Source organism: Setaria viridis, chromosome 9 (genome assembly GCF_005286985.2).
Source record: "Setaria viridis chromosome 9, Setaria_viridis_v4.0, whole genome shotgun sequence".
Taxonomy (NCBI): Eukaryota; Viridiplantae; Streptophyta; class Magnoliopsida; order Poales; family Poaceae; genus Setaria; species Setaria viridis.
Window position 1 is genome coordinate 16,924,232 of NC_048271.2, and position 8,340 is coordinate 16,932,571.

General features: G+C 46.2%; 1 protein-coding gene across 1 annotated transcript; it reads left to right on the forward strand.

Moving 5' to 3' along the window:
• The first annotated feature begins 2,628 nt into the window (after positions 1–2,628).
• LOC117840996 (cyclin-dependent kinase inhibitor 4) lies at positions 2,629–5,943 on the forward strand. Its single transcript, XM_034721556.2, has 3 exons — positions 2,629–3,139; positions 5,212–5,403; positions 5,568–5,943. Exons 1-3 carry the CDS (start codon positions 2,817–2,819, stop codon positions 5,632–5,634), a joined length of 582 nt encoding a protein of 193 aa, XP_034577447.1. The 5' UTR covers positions 2,629–2,816; the 3' UTR covers positions 5,635–5,943.
• The last annotated feature ends 2,397 nt before the right edge of the window (positions 5,944–8,340 follow it).

Genomic DNA, 8,340 nt, shown 5'->3' on the forward strand with positions numbered 1-8,340 from the left:
CTAAGTTCATGATCGGTAGGTTTGATGCAAGGCGGCGGCGACGCTCTGCTCTTGCAGCGTTTCTTGCTCACCGTTGAGTTCTTTAAGCTTCAGTTTCTTCTCTGACAACGTTGGCGGTGAGCTCATCCTGCGAGACATCATCCGGGTGACATTCATGACGCGGATTCCTCTCTGGTGCTCTTCCTCATCGCCTTCTTGTGCAACAATGAGAGCGAAGAGTTCTCGTTCCGGAGAATAGCTTCTCAGACTTGACGTGATGACCTCCGTGGAGCCGCCTTCTTCATAGATGGGCGATAGAGGAGTTCCCTCCTGGTATGGGAAGGTATCAAGGTAGGCAATAAGGCATGAGTCATCGTTCTTGGTAGGAGCAGATAATTTCATGTTGGGCCAGTAGACGAATCTTCCTTGTGTAGTTGATGTGATTACCAAGTCCTGCTACGGACTTGATAAAGGGGTCTCCTCGTACAGGTCTGAGTAGTAGTCAGGGTCCTCGATCATATCCATGTCAGATTGTGATCTGGCCAGGGTAGCTTGGTAAATAGCACCCGTGTTTCGAAGTCCGAATGGGAATCGACTTGGGTTGTAGTCCGTTTCGCACGATGGCTTAAGCGTCGGCTCGTGAAAACCAGTCCGACTAGCGGGAGAAGTCGAGTTGTACTCAGACTCATCCCCCAGCCTCTGACTAAGTCAAAAGTTAAAAATTCGTTGAATTTCTTGACGAGATCCTCCAGAGCTTGACGCTAAAGCTTCATGATTTGCTGCTTCTTCTCCGAGGTCGACGCAATGTGGTGATGGAAATTTCCAGCGCCGTTTGCGATGCAAACCCAGGAGCCGAAGACGAACGTCGCGCCCGCTTAGCACGCAGCGATTGGCTTGATAATGACTTGAGCCATCGAGTTCGCCAATGGATTCTCAGCAAGATCCCCTACCTGTCACGCTAGTTGTCGGTGTTTAGACCCGGCAACCTACCGAAGGGGTGCCCGAGGTAGTGTTTTGGTTAGTGGGGCTCGCCAAGATCAAGAACTCAAAGGTGAACTCGAACACACGATTTAGACAGGTTCGGACCGCTAGATTGCGTAATACCCTACGTCCTGTGTGTTGGTTGGATTGAATTTGCTTTGTAGGGGATCCCTGCCTCACCTTATATTGCCAAGGGCACGATTACAGGTTGGTTGTTTATAAGAATACTAGTCGGATTCGACTAGATGAGTCCTACTCTAATTTGCTACGAGTAGTTTTCCTAACCCTTGACTAGTTCCTATCCTGCCACGTAGACTACGCCGTCTTACACCGTAGCCTCCATATCTGACATGTGTCGGTGTCCAACCATGTATCTAGGACTGTCGAAACTTTCTGGTGAAGTACGACATTCATCGTATAACACTAATTAGTTTTGATCGTTTCATATGATTGGGCCGCTATTATTACTTGCCTCAACAAGCAAATATGTCTAATTAGCGTCTATTTTCTTATGCGGCCCTTATTTCGAGCAATGAATTCTATTATATGGGATATTCTAAAAAACATTGATTATATATATTTTCATTGTCTAGTGTGCATTGAGTATCAAAGTCATGAGGTGGTACAGTATTACATCATATCTCAGTTATGCATCACCATATGGCTATAAATTAGTAGAGTAGAGATCAAAGTTTATGCAACTAAACCAAGGATATTTTAGAAGTAAATGAATGTGCTCATTATATGTCCAAGGGGTGGGCATATATCTCGTTGTGCAAGTTTTACAATCTAGTCCTAAATGCACACATGAACAATAACATTATATTCATAGCCTCATAAAAATTTCAAAATTAAAAAGCAGTCTTCTTGTCTCTCATGTCCATGTCTGAAGGAGAAGGTTGTAAGTATACAAATCGATGTCCTAGAGGAGCAATAGTGACATACCCTAAACCAAAGACCCACAGGATATGCATCCTCTATTTCTCATGTCCTTATCGGCATAGATTGATTGATTTACTTTAAAATTAGAATACATGTGTATCTAGATATTGTTGACCCTATCAACTTAATGCACGCCATTCAAGTTACGCTTCAAATGATTTCCTTGACAAAACAATATTTATGTTCTTCCAGCTGTGCTTATCATATAGCACCGATTAATTTTGATCGTTCAAGATAGCTCGTAGTTTGGCACGCTATTATAACTTGCCTCAACAAGCAATACATGCCTAAATAGCGGCTATTTTTCTATGCAATCCGCATCCCTCGTAGTGAATTTCAATAGCAAAGATATATTTTATCAGAAAAATAAACAAAGATATATTGAAATAATTCCAATTGATATGAATATATTTTTTTTCATTTTAGTGTATAGATATATTTTCATTTTTAGGGCATATAAATCCTCATGGCGCCACATAAAAAATTTAAGAAATAAAAATTCATGCACCCATTATATTCAAATAAAGCATCTACACCCTAATAAAAATATAAATCTCTAACATCTCTCATGATTTGCAAAAAAGACCCTGAAAAAACTCCTTTCTCTCTCATCTCTTCCCTTCTCCTCTCTCTCTCTCACACACACATTCTCTCTCTCTCTTACCTCAGCCTCCATCTCTAAATAGCAACACCCACCTCTCCCTTCCCACTCTCTACAAGCCTTCATATCCTCCCGCTCCCTCTCCTCTCCCCATTATTCCCGGCTTCCTCTTGTGTACACCGCCCCCGCCCCCGCCCCGCCTACCATTTAATCCCCGCCTGGCCTTGGCCTCTGCCGCCCCGCCGCACAAAATCGCTTGGCGCACCCGGGGTGCTCCGCCGCGAAACCCTAGCTTGCCCAGCCCCGCCGGGCCATGGGCAAGTACATGCGCAAGGCCAAGGTCTCCGGCGAGGTCGCCGTCATGGAGGTCGCCGCCGCGCCGCTCGGGGTCCGCACCCGCGCTCGCTCGCTCGCGCTGCAGCGCCTGCAGAAGCAGCAGGCGCAGGGGGAGGAGAAGGAGAGCGCCGGCGGCGAGTACCTGGAGCTGAGGAGCCGTAGGCTCGAGAAGCTGCCGCCGCCGGTGCCGGCCGGGAGGAGGTGCGGCGGGAAGAAGGCGGCGGCCGCGGCCGCCGCCGCTCAGGAGGAGGCGGAGGCGTCGTTCGGGGAGAACATGCTCGAGCTGGATGGCATGGAGAGGTGAGTTTTTCCCCCATTTCCCTGGTGCGTTTCTTGATTTCTGGCTCGGTTTTTGGGGGGATTTTTGCCGTTTAGGGTTTATGTCATGCCAAAATTTTTGGATTGACGCCTTTATTTGAATTTTTGGAGGGGTCTATTTTGTTTTTCCCTCTTTTTTTTCTTGCGCGGGCCGTGCGGATTCGAATTGGGAGCGAATACGAATTCCGCCCAATATACACTTGTAAAGATGTCCTTTCTGTTCTAGGAACACTTCTCTTGCTAATTTCTTGCGGTGCCCCCTTTTCGCTTTAAATTTCGGCGGTGTCTCTTCCCCTGTTTTCTGAAAACAAAAATCTCCCCCATATTAGGCCAATTTCCAGTGCCTCGTGTCCAAGAATTACTGTCAAATTATTGTAAGAGTCACCTGCCGCCGTCCAATTTAACCCCAGAAAAGCTCCTTTTTCTTTTGCTCTGGCTTGTTTCTATTCTCTGAAAGACCTTGCAGCGCGGAGTTTCTAGCCTTCAATCTTGCGCCGAAGCCCATTTAATCCACTAACTTACTAAGTGGGGTTTCTTCCAGTGGCCAGCCATGGCCTCCTCTTTTTCCATAGTGGAAGGGAAAAGCGGCCTCCTTTCCCCTTGCTCTTTCCCCTTCCCCATGGACTCTCTCGCCCTTGTTTCTTTTGCTTGGGAGGATACGAGTAGTAGGGGACCCCTCAAATCTTTTACCAATCAAAAGCTCTCGCTTTTCGCAAGAAATTTCTCTCTTCCACCCCCGAAAAAGCGCCCTCTGCTCTCACCCTCACGGCCTCATTTCTTACTTGGGTCTCCCTCACCACTAGCCTGTCACCTCTCTGGGTTCTGGAAGGCGAGGAAATGGCATGTCCTTGCGAGGCCTCTTCCTGGGCCATGGCCCCAAATTGGCACCGCCATTAAATGTTTGAGGTGAAAGGAGGGTGGGGGGGTCCTCCCCTTCTCTGTACTATAGGTTTGTGATCCTTGGCTCGAGCTAGGGGATGCAAGAACATTTCAGGATAAGGAGGTTACGTCATAGCCTCTGCTCAGCTCTTGATGTAAATGTTTTAGACAGTATCACGGGGTTGTTTGCAAGTGTTTTTGGTCCTATTATCTTCCACAAGTGGTCCTCTTCCCCGGCCTAAACAGGTCAGAAATCATATGTTTAGCTCTGCTAGGACGAGCCCCATCTATGGTGTGTATGACTGAGCGCTAGTTGCATGCATTGCAGCATCAGCAACCAAGTACCCCATTGTGGGGGCACTTGCTCGCATGAGATGAAGGAAAGCAGAATATGCTGTGTCATTTCTGTTGTCATTCTCGGTGCACCATCGGGGCGGCAAGGGCACGGCTTGAGGTGTCTAGGTGTGGGGTGGCATGATACTATCGAAGAGCGCATTTATTAGCCAATCCGGTGCTGTTTGCAGCTCTAGCCATGGCCTGATGGTAGTACCGCCTCAAGGACCATGATCTTCAACAGTAGTAAAGCTGAGCCTCTAATCCCCTTTTGGCCCCTCTGGCAGCCTAAACAGTAATTTGAGGATGGAGATGTGCGGTGCTATGATCTGAACAGTGCGTGTGTTTGTGTAAATCATGCTGCATCCATGGCCCCTCCGAGCATAGCCAAGCCAGGTGCAGAGTCAGTCTGCGTTGTTGCTGGGCCACTGTTTGGTGCCCGGCCTACCTCGTGCAGCTTCGGATGCTGGGGCTTGCCTGCCTTGGGTGTCGTCTCGGCGAGAGTTAAAGGCTGGGCGAGTGAGCCTTACCTACTCATGAGACTGTGAGTTGGGGCTCTCTAGTCCTAACCATTTTGTTGTTTCCTCTGGCTGGATGCTTGGTTGTCTGCTAGTCTTTTTATGGTACCTGAGCTAGATATTCAGAAGAGCAATGGTATATTTTGCAGGACCACAAATGGTGTTGATGTGCACATGTATTAATGTTTTCTTGGATTATTATATTTTGGAGTTCTTGTTTGTTTGTGAGATTCCGTTCGAAATAACGTTGGAGTTAGAGATTATGCTGCTTTGTATGGAATTGTCTCAAGATTTTCATGTATATGATGATCTTGTTGGTTGCAGGAGCACTAGAGAGACAACACCTTGCAGCTTGATTAACTCGGAGACGATAAGCACCCCTGGATCCACAACAAGACCCAGCCATTCTTCCCACCGCAGGGTGCAAGCTCCAGTGCGCACCATCTCAATCTCGAAGGAGTTGAATGAGTTCTTCGGTGCCGCAGAGCGACGGCAACAGCAGGCTTTCATTGACAAGTACGGGCCTCTTACGTACTCCAGCTAACAAGTTGCATAATCCGTTATGTTGCTTCTTGATTCATTAGAGCTTATCTTGATGATGCATTGCACTTCTGTTGGTCCATTTGGAACTTATCTTGATGCATTGGGCTAACAACAAACATGTATGGCTTTATCTTCAGGTACAACTTTGATCCTGTGAATGACTGCCCTCTCCCAGGCAGGTATGAATGGGTGAAGCTAGACTGATAGATTTTCAGGACAAGAGAGCAGCAGCATGGATCTCTCCTCCGCTCCCTCCACCACCGCAGTGTCGTGGCAGTGGCGCATACCATCGCGTTAGCTTTGTTTCTGTTGTAAAAACTTAGGGTTAGCCTGTAGCCTTAATGGTCCTGTGTAACAATACAGAACTGATGCTGAGTTACAACACCCTGATCTGATCTGATTTCTCAACTCCAATGTAACCCTTAACAGCTCATTCTGTAAGGAACCTATTACCCTGCTACCAGTTGCTGGATTAATGAAGTAGAGCTAGATAATGATGTTTTATCACAGTTATTAACCTGTCCTGTGTCTATCTGTTGTAGCACCTGAAGTTGATGTAATTTTCGTGTATGCTTTTCTGCCCTTGGTATCTGGAAAGCTGGTGCCATGGTTGAAACTTTGGGGCCTTGCCCTTGTGCCTTTCCATGATAGGCAGTGGCATCTCCTCTCAGGATTCTGGTGCCTGTGCCATTATTGCTGACATGCTTTGCATTTGCTATGCTCAATTGCTCCTGCATTCTCTCAGTTGCTGCAATGGTCATGAGAGTTTGGATCCGATCCTGCTTGGAGTTCTCCATCTGGTGAAATGCATGCATGTGTGTGGTGCATGCTTACAAACTTTTGTGCATTGTGGGCTGCTCTCCACTGTTCTTAGTGGGTGATCCTTTCACTGTGTTTGCAAGCTGCCAGTGCCTTTGGCTGCTGTGATGGCCTGATAGGTCATTTGGGCATGTTGCACTGCCTGGCCCTGGCACAGCCTCTTGACCCCCTCTGTTTTTACCAGCAACATTGTTACCACATTGCTGGTGTTGCTGGTAGTGGTAACTGGTAAAAGAGGCCACTTTTCACAGTTTATCCTTTCTACTACTGGTGCATGGGCCTTGCCTCCTTTTCACTTGCCTTCCTGAGCTTTCTTTTTGAGTTGAATGACAATACTTTTGATTTGCTATTAGATCATCTCTTTCTGTACAAGGAGTGGAGAAAAAAAATACTGTAAAGATTGCTCTGCTAAAGTGCGAACCAGCAGGTGCTTACTTAAATGTTTTGCTTCTTTGCGATCTGCATAGTTTACTTCTGAATTCTGAAGCTACGGCGCAACTAGCACCGCACTGGTTTTACTTTCAGGGCATGGTTTTACCGTGTCGCGGACAAATCTTATTCCTTGTTCTTGGCAGGGGTAACGTCGATGCGTTTCATGTTTAAACTAGCTAGCACATCGACAGGGTCAGGTCGATGCGTTTCATATTTATAAACTAGTGAGCACATCATGTATCTGCCCGACAGAAGTACAAATTCTGACGAGTACAATTCATGTCCTGTCATTATTTTATCTCAAACAGTTTCTCTCTTGAAATGCTGTAGTGCCAAATACTACCAAATTCATTAGAATCTTTGCTGCAGGTTTTATTAAATCTGGCGATGAGACGACTCGGCCGTCAGCCCATGATACTGTTCACCTTTTTGGAATGGCAAAACTCTATGCAAGTCCTGTGAAACTACTGTGATAATTTAATATGAAGGACAGTAATCCCTTCACAGTGCTTGTCAGGCGAAATTAGTACTCCAGTAAAATAGAATGCCATTTTGAGTGGATGTGGCCGGACACAATTTTCGTCATTAAACTACCACCACGTACAGTAGAAAAAAAACATATAACATCGTTGAAATTTATCACTTTATGTTGATAGACATATATACAATCTTTGTACAGGAGCGAGCAGTATTACAAACTGAAATTTATCTTCCTTTTCACAAGAGCACTCTTAAGGAAGAGTTGTGCTGAAAGTTTAACGACATTCCTAGTTGCAACGCGATTGCAAGATGCGGCTCTTCCAATGTCGACGAGTATCCTAACTCTACTCAAACACATTGGTAGTCGCTGGGGGCCAGGAGCAGCAGTTGGTGGATTCTTGCTGACAGACGGATTTGGAGGCATCCATTGAGTGCATCAAGGTTCAAGGGATGCAAAAGACAAGGGTGGCTAAAAGTGCAGGTAAGAGTTGGAACTTGGCTATCATGTGTCTATCTTAAAAGCCTCAATGTGTACTTTGTTCTTGCAATATCAAGTTGGCCATATGATTGCCCTACCTTCACCTCAAACTTTCTATTTCCCAACACTATAAAAGATACAGATTCTCCAAGCATGTCTTGCTGCAAGATGTGCAAGAATCATTCAAGCACTATTGTTTGACTCATCTGTAGGAGCAGCACGAGTTCTCTAATTGTCTTCTCTGTAAGAGATACCCTTAAATGCTAGTGTTTAACCTGTTCTTGATTGTATCCTTGATTCCTGTACAAATTGAGACAGTAATTACCTGTTGGTACTTGCTGATCTGAGAGGTTTGGGAGGCCATGTTACGGGCGAATTTAACATAAGCCTGGGCCATATTCAGAAGCAGCAGCAGCAGCAGACTGTGCAGCATTTAGAACAAACATTCAGAGGTCCCCGCTGCCGCTTTTGCGCTTGATTAGAGGATGATCTCGTCTGACCATCTGGTCAGTCAGGTGTTGAATGGTTTACATAGCAGTAATTATGAAGGTTTGGGTGAACCCACCCAGGAACTGATTGGTGCTGTACACTCTGTACAGTGTGCATTGCAGTTTTAGCTTTGTTGAGGTCCCGAAAATCCATTACAGTGTGCATGGCATCTGTGGCCCTGAACCAGTCTCCAACATGTTTTTCCTTTGCTT

Excerpts from the sequence above, each read along its gene's own strand:
- LOC117840996 (XM_034721556.2), top strand. The coding sequence starts at position 2,817 with ATGGGCAAGTACATGCGCAAGGCCAAGGTCTCCGGCGAGGTCGCCGTC. Across the intron at positions 3,140-5,211 it reads GAGCTGGATGGCATGGAGAG|GAGCACTAGAGAGACAACAC; the intron begins GTGAGTTTTTCC and ends TGTTGGTTGCAG. Across the intron at positions 5,404-5,567 it reads CAGCAGGCTTTCATTGACAA|GTACAACTTTGATCCTGTGA; the intron begins GTACGGGCCTCT and ends CTTTATCTTCAG.